This window comes from Onychostoma macrolepis, chromosome 22 (assembly GCF_012432095.1).
Source record: "Onychostoma macrolepis isolate SWU-2019 chromosome 22, ASM1243209v1, whole genome shotgun sequence".
In the NCBI taxonomy this organism is placed as follows: Eukaryota; Metazoa; Chordata; class Actinopteri; order Cypriniformes; family Cyprinidae; genus Onychostoma; species Onychostoma macrolepis.
Genome location: NC_081176.1, coordinates 5,616,459 through 5,633,091, shown reverse-complemented (window position 1 = coordinate 5,633,091; position 16,633 = coordinate 5,616,459). Strand labels below are relative to the sequence as shown.

At 39.0% G+C, this 16,633-nt stretch overlaps 1 protein-coding gene across 1 annotated transcript; it reads right to left on the bottom strand.

Moving 5' to 3' along the window:
* Positions 1 to 5,698: 5,698 nt before the first annotated feature.
* Positions 5,699 to 12,265, bottom strand: LOC131531405 (tyrosine-protein kinase JAK2-like). Its single transcript, XM_058762141.1, is given in 2 exon segments — positions 5,699 to 6,297; positions 10,091 to 12,265. Coding segments are annotated over 2 exon segments (2,442 nt in total). The 5' UTR covers positions 12,184 to 12,265; the 3' UTR covers positions 5,699 to 5,948.
* Positions 12,266 to 16,633: the final 4,368 nt, after the last annotated feature.

The window sequence follows — 16,633 nt, the reverse complement described above, 5'->3', positions numbered from 1 at the left end:
GAACAGCTTTAAGTGATCTGATTTGGCCAATTAACTGAAGATCTGATTTGTCACGTGACAAGTTAAACTAGCATTTCCAGACTCTTGCTCCTTAGACAGATGCGTTCAATAAAAATCAACATGGAAAGAAAGGCAAACTGTGACATGTGGACAGATATCATGTACTGTTAGAACGGGAAGAGACTGCGCAAATCTGTTAAGGTTAATAAAGAATACAGTTGACGTAATATAAACTTTATGATATAAACTCTCAGACTACTTACAATGGGCACAATTTGCATGAAAGTTGAGGCAATGGCCAATGACAGCAGTAGGAGTAAAAGTCGTAGAATTTTGTACGAGTACGGTTGTTCAATATCATATGAATTTGCTGACTTGTATGTTAAATTGTATGAATTATTACTACTTCGACACGACACTTTGTTGGAGGTTCTTTCAGATGGGGCCGTGGTATATGTAAAGCAAAGTTTAAGAAACATCAAATGCTGTGCAAAATGTATCTGCAGTAAAGTTCAGTCAAGGTGCTCAGACCAACACAGACATATTTGCCTTTGCAGCTTTTGGTCTTCTCTGTAAACGCACAATACGGCCAAAATCAAATCCAAAGGCAGGCCTCCCTTTGGTCTTCCCTTTCAGCTGAAACAAAGAGAAATATATACATGTTGAGACAGTGTGCTAAAAATGATCTGTGACCAAAATATTTGAGAGGAAGGACTGTAAGGAAAGTTATTATTAACACATAAAATAAGGATGTGTTCATTAAAGCAAATCAGTTATAGCTAAATGTCTTCAACATTACTGTGAAGAGTTGAATTAAAGGACTTGTTCAGCCTCCTTGGCAGCTTCTTCAAGATCAGCATTGGGAGCGTCGAGTTCAAGTTCCCTGTTAATTCTAGCAGCTTTCTGAAAGAATTGGTCAAAATTATGAGATTTAAAAATGTCACGAAGCACAGAAAGAGAGAGAGAGAGAAAGAAAATCTATGTGTAAATGAATTATGCACAGTAAAATCCCCAGTGTTAAATCAACACTGCTCAGAGTGTATTTGGTCCCACTCCAAATAGTGTTAAAGTAACACTGAAGCAGAGTTAAAGCTAATGAGATAATTATGTGATTAATTAAGTGCTGATTGAGCATTAGTGATGAACACCTGCTGTTAACAAGCAGAATCACTGAAAGAAAATAGAAACACAAGAACTACAACTCACTTCAGCCACAGCCTTTGATAAAATCAACTGAAATAAAAGACATTAAATCTCTGAAGGTCTCAGCAGAGGAGGATTAAACAACTCCACAAACAGCATCACCAGCTCCACTTATTATTGACTTTATTTCTGTCAGATGACTACAGAAGCTCTTATTGAAAATTATCAGAGGTTTAAACATTGATGCTTCATTGGTCAAAAACAATGCCACCATCATGGAGATGAGTGTTTACTTTGGTTAGGCTCTTGCCATTTGACTTGCTGTGTTAATTTTCTTCTTTGCAACAATGCATATGTTGTTGTAAAGAAGAAAGATTAGTGCTTTACACTGAGCACGTAGTAGATGCTTCTGTGTGATGAGACAATCATTGTTAACTGGCCAGACTTTATGCTTTGTTCTTTTTTTGGGGGGTTTTGCGACTAACTCGCTGATATTACAGTATGAGAAAATGCTGCAGCCAACAGTTATCGTGAACGCTTTTAAAACCATCTGCATAACATTTTTGAACAACTGTATCGTATAGACAAACACAGACATCAAGAACCAGCATATGAATCTCAACAATGGTGACAATCAACAAAATTCTTCAAGCTGCAATGCATGCTGGGTAACACCATAGTAAAAACTCCCACCATGCACTGCAGCATAAATATTTATTGTCACCACTGTTGAGGATCATATGATATGTCTAAAAGCTTGACCTGAAACTCCTCAACTTTTTGAAGTGTTACGGTTCTATATGTTTAATACAGAGCTCAAAATTATTGTAGAAATATAGTTATATATCTAGCAACACATGATATTATTTATATAAGCTTACATATTTTCTCGGCTGCATTTTTGGTTGATGAATTTAAGTCAATAATCAAAGAGCAAGCAAGAGAAACCACTTTGTGTTGGTTAATCATGTCTTTGATAAGCAGAAAGTGCAATCTGCTACATCAAGCTTCTGTTTCAGCAATGTTCAAGTGTTTGCAGTGAAACACTATTGCAATTAATTAGAAGCAAAATTATTTAAAAGTTCTACAAGGGTCAAGAGCCCAACTACAGCAAACACCAACCTCCATGATGGTGGCATCATTTTTTGACCAATAAAACATCATCTAAACCTTAGTTAATTCTCAATAAGATCTTCTGTAGATGTCTGACAGAAATAAAGTGAGTCTGGTTATTAATGAGTGAAGCTGGTGATGCTGTTTGTGGAGTTGTTTAATCATCCTCTGCTGAGATCTTCAGAGATTGAATGTCTTTTATTTCAGTTGATTTTATCAAAGGCTGTGGCTGAAGTCAGTTGTTGTTCTTGTGTTTCTATTTTCTTCAGTGATTCTGCTTGTTAACAGCAGCTGTTCATCACTAATGCTCAATCATCATTTAATTAATCACTTAATTATCTCATTAGCTTTAACTCTGCTTCAGTGTTACTTTAACACTATTTGGAGTGGGACCAAATACACTCTGAGCAGTGTTGATTTAACACTGGGGATTTTACTGTGTGGATTACAGTTTGGAAAAATAGGAACAAGTGATGGCTTTTACAAGAGATGACTTCTTAAAAGAGCTGCTGGAGTATGTGATCTGACGTAACTGCAAAAATTTTTTTTAATTACAATTACTTCAGTACAATTACTGCTTTAACTACAAATACCACAGTAAAACTATGGTTACTGTGGTAAAACCATTTTAAGTATCGTGTTACTGTGCTTTAACTACAAATATGCAGTAAAAACATGGTAGAAGCGGTGTTACTGTTCTTTAAACACAAGTAGACAGTAAACATAGTTACTATGGTAAAATCACAAAAAGTGTTATGGTTACCATACCTACAAATACCATAGTAAAACTGCAGTTACAGTGGGAGAAGCATGGTAAATACGTTGTAGTTACTGTGCATTGGCTACAGATGACATGGTAGGTAGAGAAACAGTAACTATGGTAAAAATATGGTAAATGTGTGGACTTTTTGCATGGTCACGCGCTTATCATGCGATACTGGGTTGGCTGATTTGTAGAGCTGTCATCAACCACGTCTAAAAGCTGAAGACCCATGTCACAACATGATTTAAAACAGCTTTATTTATTTATTTATTTCAAACTGCAACAGTTAGAAGTTAGCTTAGGCTAATGTCAATGGTAAACTAACGTTACCAGCTGTGCTAACTGAGCAGCCCACTGTTCTACTAACAACTCATTTGAATGCATACGCTTCCATTGTAACACATGACCGCATGCAATGCAGAAACACTGAAATAATTAAAACAATGATCTCATTAAAAAGGAAAAGATTGTTGCCCTTACCTGTTTAAAGGTGCACGCGCATCAGGTGAACCGGGCTAACCGAGCCTCGCTGGTGAGGTTCCTGCCGGTGAAGAAGATGCTGTGTGGAATTTGGACGCATCTGCTCTCCACTGAAGTTAATGGGGAGGATTGGCGTATCATATGCACGCAAAATTAGCATTTGGCGTATGCATTACATGCAATTGGAAAGTGTAAAGCCGTGTTATTTATACGCAGATTGATGGGTTGTTTAGAGGGACTTTTTTTAATCTCTGTTTTTATCTGCATGATAAAAAGGCTTCTTTTTAACATGTATAATTATTTAGTGATACTCCAATCAGGATTTTTACAGACATTCACTCGGAGCCCTCTCCTTGGACAGCAAGCCAAACATGTTTAACTTTACTCCGTTGATTATACGGAAGTGCGAACTCGTGAAAATGGGGCAATTGTTGAGTGTGCATGACCACACAGTCTCTGGAGAGTGCACGAGTGCTGAGTGGTTTTAATACTGGCCAAACTTAAAAAGAAATGCAAATTATAAACTTTAGTGACGATGCATGTGAACTGTGACAGTTCCTATGTCAACCGTGCAGTGTGCAGCTCGCTTATAGTGCAGACGAGATGTGAGGGGGAAAGCTCTCATGCTTGTCATGACACACAGCAGCCACAATACCACTGGATAGGCTTATGTATTATTATTATTTTATTCGAACTATTCCCAAAATATATCTTGAAATATCTCTATTCTCAAATATGTGTAAGTAAATGCATGTTGCACCTTTATAGATTGTTATTTGATCTATAATGGGCGATAGGCAAAGTAGCCTAATAGTGTAATATTAACTTTGCATAAAAATCCGTCTTTTTACTTAAGTTACCAGATGCACCATAAAATGAGTGTCATACCATAAACATAATACGACTGACTTTGTCTTTTATGTGGATTTAATAAAAACATTGTAAGTTACTAATTAGCCCATAACACTTTCATTGTACAAAAAGAGCAAAGAACGTTTACATTAAAGAACATTTTCACTTCAGTCCAGCGGGTTCAAGCACTCTCCCATAATAATCTCTAAAGCTGTTTACACTGTGAAATTATTATCTTAATTACATTCTTACATCATCACTTTGTTATTTCTGAGTAGAGAATTCACCAGAGAATTCCATTCAGACATTCAGCCAACGGTCCGTGGGCGGCTGAGACTACGGTGTCTGACAGGGACACACACATCCAGATACATCACGACTCTGTAGTCCAGCAATGCTGCTCCATTCATCCAAAGTAGCCTACTGAAGCACGTTTGAGAGGAAACATGGGGACAAAAATGTTTTTCGTTGGTTTGTTTGCAGTTTCTGCTTTTCTTTGGCACGGTAGGACATTTATTTGTTTATTTCTCATGACTTATTATGGTTATTATGGTACTTAAATGGTAAACATATATCTAAAACGTTTTTCTGTCTATGCTCTCTAAACATTTTAAAGCTTTATATTCTGCCTATCAGTGGTGTATTATAAAGACAGCCTTTTACGGTAACAAAATATAAAAAGGATGGTCGAAATTTAGGGCAAAGTGGGTGAAGATAAAAATCTTTATCATTATTTTATCTTTGTTGTTAAAAAATGAGAACAAAGATATACATTACAAATACACACAATATTCAAATAAAATAAACTGTTTTATTTTTAGGTAGGCTACAATAGTTGTATTTAGCAGGAGCATTCAAGAAATTGAATGAACAAATATATAAATAAAACACTATATACAGGTGCATCTCAATGAATTAGAATGTCGTGTAAAAGTTCATTTATTTCAGTAATTCAACTCTAATTGTGAAACTGGTGTATTAAATAAATTCAATGCACACAGACTGAAGTAGTTTAAGTCTTTGGTTCTTTTAATTGTGATGATTCTGGCTCACATTTAACAAAACCCACCAATTCACTATCTCTTTTTGGGGAATAGAACGATGACTGAAACACATTAGCATTTTTTTATTCAAAGAAAATAGAAAGACTTACAATAGCAAGAACTTTCATCTTTCAATCAGACACCTCCTGCATTACTGTAAACTATATACTATATCTTTTTTTGAAATCTTAATTTACATGGCACTGCTTCCAAACAGTTATTCATTTCATTTTTAGAAAATTATAAAATCATCTTTATATATGTAGATACAAACACATAGATGTAAAAATGCACAGCTCTTCCATTTCTTAAGAAAAAGCTTCATTCATATCATCGCTGATAAAGGGGCGCATGCCAGCACTGCTAGCAAAAGAGAAACCCATTCTTGATATAAATGACTTTAATTGTTCAGTCAGAAGATGAGGTGATCAAGTCCTGGGGTCAGATTTGCCGTAAATGGCACAAAGAAACAAATTAAGACAGCGGACAGGGCCAGAAAACAGGCTCAGGGCTAGGTATCTGCGTGGCAGCGGTGAGCAAGTGAAGCTTCTTTCCTAAAACGCAGGCACTTGGGTATATTGGTCTGAATCGCTGCTGTCCCGGATCAGGTCTATGCGGAGAGTGAGCTCCTTGAAGGGTGGCCGAAGACTTGGATCATTGTCCCAGCATTCCTGCATAATCTCGCACATCTCTGAAGGACAGCCCATTGGCTGGGGTAAACGGCTTCCTGTTTTCAAGAGCTCAATGAGATGATAGACTATCGTTTGTCCCTGCTTGTCACCTCCCATCATACTCAGAAATTCTGTAGGTGGGCTACAGAGCTTGTCGCTGTATGTAAAGAGTTCATACAGAACCACTCCAAAACTCCAGATGTCTGATGCTACTTCCCACATAGCAATTTTTCTTTGGCCCAGCTCTGGCCCACACAATCAGCTTTTGCTTGGCCCACATACCGCAATGACTTACGGTCCCAGGGTGTACCAAGTCTGGATTCCAGACATACCTGTATGACCATAGCTGGCCCTATTCTGGCCCAGACAGCAACATAGTGTTGGCCCAGATCCTAGTGTGTACCGGGTCTGGATTCCAGATAAGGGCCACACATGGGCCATAACTGGCCCAAGTCTCAGCCAAGTTAATTACCCATAACTGGCCCTGAATTGGGCCAGTTATGGCACATGTGTGGCCCTTGTCTGGAATCCAGACCTGGTCCACACTAGGACCGTAATTCATTGCGGTATATGGGCCAAGCAAAAGCTGATTGTGTGGGCCAGAGCTGGGCCAGAGAAAAATTGCTATGTGGGCCAGAGCTGGGCCAGAGAAAAATTGCTATGTGGGACCATACCTGTATGACCATAGCTGGCCCTATTCTGGCCCAGACAGCAACATAGTGTTGGCCCAGATCCTAGTGTGTACCAGGTCTGGATTCCAGATAAGGCCACACATGGGCCATAACTGGCCCAAGTCTCAGCCAAGTTAATTACCCATAACTGGCCCTGAACTGGCCCATTCACAATGCTCATTTTGGCCTCGGTGGTGAAGTGTGCAGAAAATTCTGCTGGACTGAAATTTAGTATTTGGTGAACAGTCTTCGAGAGTGCAAATAATATTTTAAGTTTTAAATATCTTTCAGGCTCGCGTGAGGTTTCCACAAGCAACAAAGTCTGCTTGAACAAAAATTTCACTACATTTAAAGTAGTGTTGGGCATAGATTAATCTAGATTAATCTCATCAAAATAAAAGTTTTCGTTTATATAATATATCTGTGTGTACTGTGAATATTTATTATGTGTATATAAAGACACACACGTACAGTATATATTTAGAAAATATTTACATGTATTTACATGTATATATTTATATTAATATAATTTATATGATATATAAATATATTTAATATATAAACATAACACATTTTTCTTAAATATATACATACATGGGTGTGTATTCATATATACATAATAAATATACACAATACACACATATATATTATGTACACAAAAACTTTTATTTTGGATGAGATTAATCTAGATTAATCTATGCCCAGCACTAATTTAAAGTTTAGAAAATAATATACAGACCGTTACAGTTTGAAGTGAGGTGTGTTCACAGTACTGGTTCTGTCTTAACGTTATTAATTTTAATTTGAAATAACTTTTTAATTATCATCTGTGTCTTTTGAATTATGATTGACCCTCTGTAGGTTGTTGTGTATGAAGTGTCCTCAGAGCAGAGTTAAACAAGACGGCCTTGTAGGACATACAGGAACCCAGACAGCAACATAGTGTCGGCCCAGATCCGGCCCACATCTGGCCCGCGTGAATGTGGGCGGATCTGGGCCGACACTGCTTGCTGTCTGGGAAATATTTGATATTTATTTGATATATTTTTTTAAATATTCGACAAACTTTTGAATGTTTGAGGTTTTACTTACTAGTCAGATGGTTTATGGCACTTTGGAGATGTTCTTCCACAGGAGATCTGCTCCGCTCCAGCTCTGCAGCACAGCCATCAGCATGGAAGAATAGGAACAATATGTCACATAGCCAACAAATGTAGTATATAATGTCAGGATTATTAGAAATAAACAAACTACAGCAGAGGTGAAATGCAATAATAATAATAATAATATACAAAACATACAAAAAATCTTAAGATACCAGAATTCATATTTTTAGGTTTTACAGATGCATGATGATATAGTTTTCTATCTGATTTCTCAGATCACCTGTGTTTCCTGTATCTCTGTCAGCAGCTCTCATTACAAATTTTCTTGTAACTTCCCCTGCTTTAGATATTTTTTTCTGACGCTCCTGAAATCACAGTACAATTTATCAATATTTGTTTGCAATTAAAGTTCAAAACGTGTTTGAAATAGTTTCAGCCCATTAGTTCATGTAAATTAATTAGCTTATAGTGACTTCCATTTATCTATTGACAAAGTATCAGCAAAACATTTACAAAACTATCAAAGCCACTCATCTACACATACAAGGTGCTTAAAAGCTCAAACGTTCATTAATAAGAGCTCAAATCTATAAGTTAGCTTACCTCTAGCCTCTATAGTTAACGGTTGTGATGCTAACAGTCTTTTTGAAGACACTATACCACTCCTGTAAAGTAAAGATTCGACAGAAACGTGTCAGTTACATGTAAGAAAGTGTCAGGAGCAGTTGTATGTATTATTTGTGTAACTTTAGGGACTACACTTACCTGAAAGCAGTGAAAACAGCAGAGAGACAGCTTCTCGCTACTTGTCAGCTGAGTGAGTTGACTCCCTGTTACCATGGTAACCTCCTCCGCTCCAGTTTAAATATGATTTGAATGCTCAACGCGCGCGCTCATTGGCCGTCCACACGAACGCGGTTATTTTCAAAACAGCAGCTTTTTCTCTGCGGTTTGGCCGTTCGTCCTCACGCAAGCGCTGCACCAGATCACTGAAACCGGACATTCTGAAAACTCCTGCCAGGGTGAAGAGTTTCAAAAACTCCGGCTGCAGTGTTACTATTATCGTGTAGACCGCAAAACCGGAGTTTTTGGCTTGTGACGTCGGAGCCTGCGCTGTTATCTCCGCCTACTTGAAACTTTGTCAGGCTTCTGATTGGCCAGCATGGCCTAAAACATATCAAAGTTACGCATTTACATAAATAGTACAAAAGTCAAATAAAATGTCCTGTAATGTCATCATTGTTTAGTAGGCCTACATCAAACTGTAAATTGAATGAGAATATGAAAGCAGTGAATGCAAAACATTGTTTGAAGTCAGTTAAATAAAACAACAGGATATACTATTCTATAATATAACATATAATATAATATCATATGGGGCATGAATATAATTTCACATGTAAACACAATTAAACACACAATATGAGCTTTATGTTATGCATTTTAAAAAATATATTTTCAAAATGTATTTCAATATATTTAACAGTGTTTCACATATATGTGAATATATTACCTTTCTGTATGGGAAAACATTGGGATTTTAGTCAAAAATATTTGAAATGGATTTTAAATGTGGGTCAAGATCGGCAATACTTATGTGGCCCACATATCTATATTTGACATCTGGGCCAAATACTGCATCTGACATCTGGCCCATGTCTTGTGTGCCGTTTTAAACCCAGTACCATCTCTGCCAAACCCGGGCCATGTTTGGCCCACATGCTGTATGCCAGTGCCGGATGAATAGCAGATGAATATATGAATATATATATATAAAACAACAGAATATATTATTCTATAATATACTATATAATATCATATATTATATAATATCATATGAGGCATGAATATAATTTTGCATACAAGTAAACACATAATAACACACAAGATGACCTTCATGTTATGCATTTTAAAAATATATTTTAAATATATATTTAACAGTTTCACATTTATGTGAATATATTACCTTTCTGTATGGGAAAACATTGGCATTTTACTCAAAAATATTTGAAATGGATTTTTAATATGGGTCAAGATCGGCAATACTTATGTGGCCCACATATCTGTATTTGACATCTGGGCCAAATACTGCATTTGACATCTGGCTCATATCTTGTGTGCCGTCTTAAACCCGGTACCATCTCTGCCAAACCCGGGCCATGTTTGGCCCACATGCTGTATGCCAGTGCCGGATGAATGCCAGCTGTGCCAGATGCATGCCAAATCTGGGCCAAATTTGTTTGCTTACTGGGATGAGAACTTGCTCTCAGTTAGAGACTCGGGTGCATACCAGAATATTGGACTCTCTCCAGGCTCTTTAACCTTGTAGTACTCTTTGCCCTGAGGTAAAACCTTGGTCAAGCCAAAGTCACCAATCTTAACCTTGAACTCACTTTCCACTAAAATGTTATGTGTGGCCAGGTCTCTGTGAATGTACCGCTTTGTTGCAAGATATTCCATGCCCTTGCATATTTGAGACGCATAATGCAGAAGTTTCTTGTGGTCGATCCTGTCTTTGTTCTTGTTGAGATAGTCCCGCAGACTGCCGTGAGGCAGGTACTCCATAACCAATCGTAAGTTTCTCCTTCCTGCACTGTAGCACACGCCTTTGTATTTCACAATGTTTTCATGCTGGAGAGATTTGAGGATCTCGATTTCCTGCTCAAAGTCACGGATGTGCTCAGTAGTGCTGTGTTGTAATTTTTTCACAGCCACAACTTCACCAGTGTTGTCCTGCAGGGGGTCGTACCTGCACATTTCCACACTGCCAAAATTTCCCTTGCCGAGCTGGTGCAGGAAAATAATATGTCTTTCCTCGAACTACACTAGATCCTCATTCTGAAACGCTCCAGTACTTAATCCAGATGCGCCTGCTCTGCTGGGTAAAATGTCACTCTCCTTCACGATCTCATAATCTGGGCAGAAGAGACTGTTGAGGTCTCGTATGATGGCTCTGAAGGAAGGTCTAAATGTTGGCTCATAGTCCATTCAGCTGTTGATCAGGTTAGCGAGCTCCGTCCACTTGGGAGCAGATAGTTGGTGATGGTTTTCATAGAACAAGTGTTTCTTGGAACTGTCCATGTTGGCAAGTGGCTTTTCTCCTCCACTGCAAATCTCCCATAATGTTGTACCAAAGCTCCATTTGTCTGAGGCAAGACTCAGGTTTTTAGGGTCTAAGATGCATTCAGGCGTTACCCAGGGGATTTGCTCCACCAGAATCTCTCTGGGCAGCACTGTGATGCTGATGCCAGGGTCACTTAGTTTGATGAATGGAGGGTTTCCCGATGTCCTGTCCTCCTCTCTGATCAAAAGGATGTTTTTTGCACACACATTCCCATGAGCCAGATTCTTCTCCTCCAAAAAGAGCATAGCCCAGGCGAGCTGCTTGGCCACTTCCAGCTTCCACAGGATATTAACTGATATTGAGTTCTTGTTTTTCTTCAGGTATGTGTCCAAGGACCCAAACTTCACATATTCCTGCACCATGATGTTCTCCTCTCCGCACACACAGATACCATAGGTCAACACCAGATGCTTGTGGGTGAGCTGACTCATCATGCTGGCTGCCTCAAAAAAAGACTCAGAGTAATTTATATGGGCTTTGTCCAAGACTTTGACAATGACTTCAGTCTTATGGGTTTCTCCGTAGTCTCCCTGCTCTTTCCGAATCCCTTTGAAGATCTTAGTGAAAGTCCCCTGACCTTGACTCTCACCAAGATCAAGGTCATCTTTCTTGATTTTATGAAACATCATCTGACTGATGTTGTGTCTCTGCAGTGAGGAGGACAGGGAAACCTCTGAACCCTGATGACTCCGGCACACCAACAAACTCGACTTCTGTTTGGCCTTTGGTAAACAGCACCTGCTGAACTGAAAGACGACACCGTCTGATTTCACCGTTTCCTTCTGGTAACATTTGAGCAGCTCCTTTAAACTTCTAAAATTCCTTTTGGTTCCACTAAGATTGTAGTCACCATTTTCAGACCTGGTGATTAGACAATGCTTGTACTCTACATCCTCATACGCCCCAATAGCAAGAGTCAGGAAGTATTTGTTGAAGTCTTTGGGGCTGCACCGGAGCACGAATAGACCTTTCTGGTTCCCTGACTTGCGTAGTTTACTGATTGCAAACTCCATTGATATTGGCCTGTGGCAGTAGCTCTCAATGGCCTCCAGCATATGGGGTGGAACGACATCCTTGCAGAGGTAATGATGGGCATCCATGGTTAGTCTGTAGTAACCATCAATTAAAGATGTAAAAGACAATGCCTCCATTGAGGAGGAGAACACCAGCTCTTGAGTTTTTCCATCCTGTCTGTTGATGGAAACAATGCGGTTCATGTTGGTACCCTCTTTGCTGCCTTGTCTGATACTGACATCGACAACTTCCCCAAAATCACAATACGTCTGCAGGTCCTCAGACTGTGTTGTTCTCTGCACCACTGGATGCCATTGTCTGCGGAGACGACGATGGTGACCTGATCTCCCTAGTGCTCTTTGACCTGGAAGCGTTCAGTGTAGAAGCCAGAGTCCAGAGACTCCAGGCTCATCAGGTATTTGAGCTTTAGGTCGCGTGCTGAGGCTCGGCACTGGCTGAGCTGCTGTACGACTTTCTGAAAGCAATTCACTATCTCAGCAGATTAGAATACTTCATAAGACCAATAAAATAAATAAATAAATAAATAAACATTTTTAGTGAATTGTTGACCTTCTGGAAAGTATGTTCATTTACTGTATATGTACTCAATACTTGGTAGGGGCTCCTTTTGCTTTAATTACTGCCTCAATTTGGCGTGGCATGGAGGTGATCAGTTTGTGGCACTGCTGAGGTGGGATGGAAGCCCAGGTTTCTTTGACAGTGGCCTTCAGCTCATCTGCATTTTTTGGTCTCATGTTCTCATCTTCCTCTTGACAATACCCCATAGATTCTCTATGGGGTTCAGGTCTGGTGAGTTTGCTGGCCAGTCAAGCACTCCAACACCATGGTCATTTAACCAACTTTTGGTGCTTTTGGCAGTGTGGGCAGGTGCCAAATCCTGCTGGAAAATGAAACCAGCATCTTTAAAAAGCTGGTCAGCAGAAGGAAGCATGAAGTGCTCCAAAATGTCTTGGTAAACAGGTGCAGTGACTTTGGTTTTCACAAAACACAATGGACCAACACCAGCAGATGACATGGCACCCCAAATCATCACAGACTGTGGATACTTAACACTGGACTTCAAGCAACTTGGGCTATGAGCTTCTCCACCCTTCCTCCAGACTCTAGGACCTTGTTTTCCAAATGAAATACAAAACTTGCTCTCATCTGAAAAGAGGACTTTGGACCACTGGGCAACAGTCTGGTTCTTCTTCTCCTTAGCCCAGGTAAGACGCCTCTGACGTTGTCTGTGGTTCAGGAGTGGCTTAACAAGAGGAATACGACAACTGTAGCCAAATTCCTTGACATGTCTGTGTGTGGTGGCTCTTGATGCCTTGACCCCAGCCTCAGTCCATTCCTTGTGAAGTTCACCCAAATTCTTGAACTGATTTTGCTTGACAATCCTCATAAGGATGCGGTTCTCTCGGTTGGTTGTGCATCTTTTTCTTCCACACTTTGTCCTTCCACTCAACTTTCTGTTAACATGCTTGGATACAGCACTCTGTGAACAACCAGCTTCTTTGGCAATTAATGTTTGTGGCTTACCCTCCTTGTGAAGGGTGTCAATGATTGTCTTCTGGACAACTGTCAGATCAGCAGTCTTCCCCATGATTGTGTAGCGTAGTGAACCAAACTGAGAGACCATTTTGAAGGCTCAGGAAACATTTGCAGGTGTTTTGAGACGATTAGCTGATTGGCATGTCACCATATTCTAATTTGTTGAGATAGTGAATTGGTGGGTTTTTGTTAAATGTGAGCCAAAGTCATCACAATTAAAAGAACCAAAGACTTAAACTACTTCAGTCTGTGTGCACTGAATTTATTTAATACACAAGTTTCACAATTTGAGTTGAATTACTGAAATAAATTAACTTTTCCACGACATTCTAATTTACTGAGATGCACCTGTAGACTGATTTCTATTAAAGCAACTGTATTAAAGTTTTTCAGTCAAGAGTGATTTTTCTCTTTGTGTTTGGTGTTTAATTAACAAAGGAATAATTCACCCAAAAATAAAAATAGTATTATTTTTATACCATCATTTACTCACTCAAAAGTTGTTTTAAACCTCAATGAGTTTCATTCTTCTGCTAAACATAAATGCTCTTTTGAAGAATGTGGAGAACCAAACAGTTGCTGGTCCACAGTGACTTCCATAGTATTTTTTTCCTACTATCAAAGTCAATGTGGACCAGCAACTGTTTGATTACCCAGATTCTCCTAAATATCTTCTTTTGTTTTCAGCACAATAAATAAATTAATACAGGTTTGGGACAACATGTGAGTGAGTAAATAATGACAGAAATAAAATTTTAGGGTGAACTATCCCTTTAATTAGTTGGCAACATGTTTAGTACCTTCCCTTTAAGACCTGTTCCTATCAAATATATAGGCACGCATCCGTTTCTTTCAGCTGTTTACTTTCATTTTAGACATAACCAACTGAGTCTATACATAAACTTTGTGTGTTTTGACAGAATTACTTTACCGTCGGACCTCAAAGGGGCAGGGACTCGAGCATCTAAAAAAATATACAATGTCAACTATAAAATAACCATGAATGTCATATTATTTAATGAATTTGAGTATAATTACCAGAGGTGGGGACAAGTCACACACGGTCAAGTCCAAGCAAGTCTCAAGTCTTAACCACCAAGTCTCAAGTCAAGTCTCAAGTCATAGTTCAGACGAATCAAGCAAGTCAAGTCAAGTCAAGTCAAGTCAAGGGTTCACCCTAAGCAAGTCAAGTCGAGTCCTGATAAGTTTCAAGTCAAATCAAGCGGCAGTACTAAAATAAATAGAGGTACATTTTTCGATACATATTTATTTTTGCACAGAAAAGATAAACTTATATACATATATTATGTATCTTATTCACATTGTTATATATGAATTATACAGTATTCATATCTGTGCTACATTAATATCTGAAAATACAATAAAATTGTGTTGCTTACACAAAATGCTTAAAATTAAGAAATCCAGTCTAAGATGTCTAATCCAATCTGTCTAATTCAGTTTAATCGAAACTGTCTAAAATGTGTTGCATTTACAGAAAATAAGGTTATAAGTTGTGAATGATGGGGCCGCATAATAATCCCTCCATGACTGAACACACGCTCGAAGGGTGCGCTTGAGGAACAGTGAAGACATTGTCTCCTCGTTCATTCCCCACAACATAAGGCAGTTCTGGCCATAACAATTGTCCAGGTAGTTGAGCTGGGAAGCAGGGCTGGAATTTTTGTGGTATAAGAACAGCTCAGTTTCATCACCTTTGATTTGCTCTTCTTCATCCCCATGACCTGTGTGTTCCATATTGGTATGCTCTGCCTCCTGGAGAATCAGATCTAAAACACAACCTACACAATATTCTAGAGCTGCATGGTTCTGGATAAATTGTCTGAATCATGTTGTTGTTTTGTTTTTTCAAGATTCTCTCATGATTCTAAATAGACAATTAAAATAAATTTCATGTAATTTACTAAATATTCTGACAAAATTTTAATTGCTGCAGTCTATTTAAAAATATATAATTTGAATGATTTTTTTAAGCTGTTAGAAACTGAATTAATGATACAATGTCTCACTCATAAAGGCTTCACTTGATTCATTATTGGATGAATCAGTGTTTTTGAAGAATCTCTTGAATGAATCATTTAATGACAAACAGTCACTTGTTGCCACCTACTGATGTAACAGTGTAACTGACAGAAACTTTATTTGAAGCATCAAGTTACTTTTTGCTGAAACCAGTCAGGGAAAACTGTAAACATTAAAACAAATTAAATTTCCATATGCACAAACATTATTTATTTATTTTTTAAATAATGTAAGGAAAATCAATTGTAAATATAAATAAATTTTAAGTTACGATCACTCACCTATGTACTTTGCTTCCAGCAGTTATGCATTTTCATATGTTTGCATAGACACAGAAATGTAAATACTTGTATGTACTGACAGAATGTAAAACTTAAGCATTTATATGGGCTATGAACCTTATAAACTAAGTATTGTGACTGAAAATCTGCCTATTATATTTTTTATATGAAGGCTGTAATACTTGTGCTGCCCATTATTGTTACGTGCGTGTATGCTAAAGAGGCGCACGACGAGGAGTAGAGCGAACAAAGTCTTTTAATAATAATTCACAGAAGATTTCCAGGAGCATGGAGTAGCAAAACACATGTGGTAAACTCAATAGCAGACAAAGAATGGTGGGAGAACACAGGCTTCCCCGCGCTGACAAAAACAGTCCAACGGAGGAGGGAGGGTGGGGGTTCTGGAGGTGGGCGTGAAGCAAGAGGACGGCAGGCAATGGAAACGGGGCAAAACCAAAAGGGAGGAGCCTGAAGCAGGAGAAGCCAGGTGGTTATCCAGAGGCCAGCCAGGATGGCGGCTCACGGCGGAGTCGACGGTGGGAGGAGCCATGGTGGAGAATGGGCCGACGACACCAGGGGGCCAACTGACGGAGACTGCGCTGCTGGAGAAGGAGACCCAGGTGGAACGGGGCAGACGGAGAGCCGGGGCGGAACTGAGGATCCGGAGGGCCAAGGCGGAACTGAAGGCTCAGGCGACTGAGGCGGAGGCAGGGATCCAGAAGACCGCGGTGGAGCCGGTGCGACTGAGGACGCAGGTGGAGCCGGAGGGAAG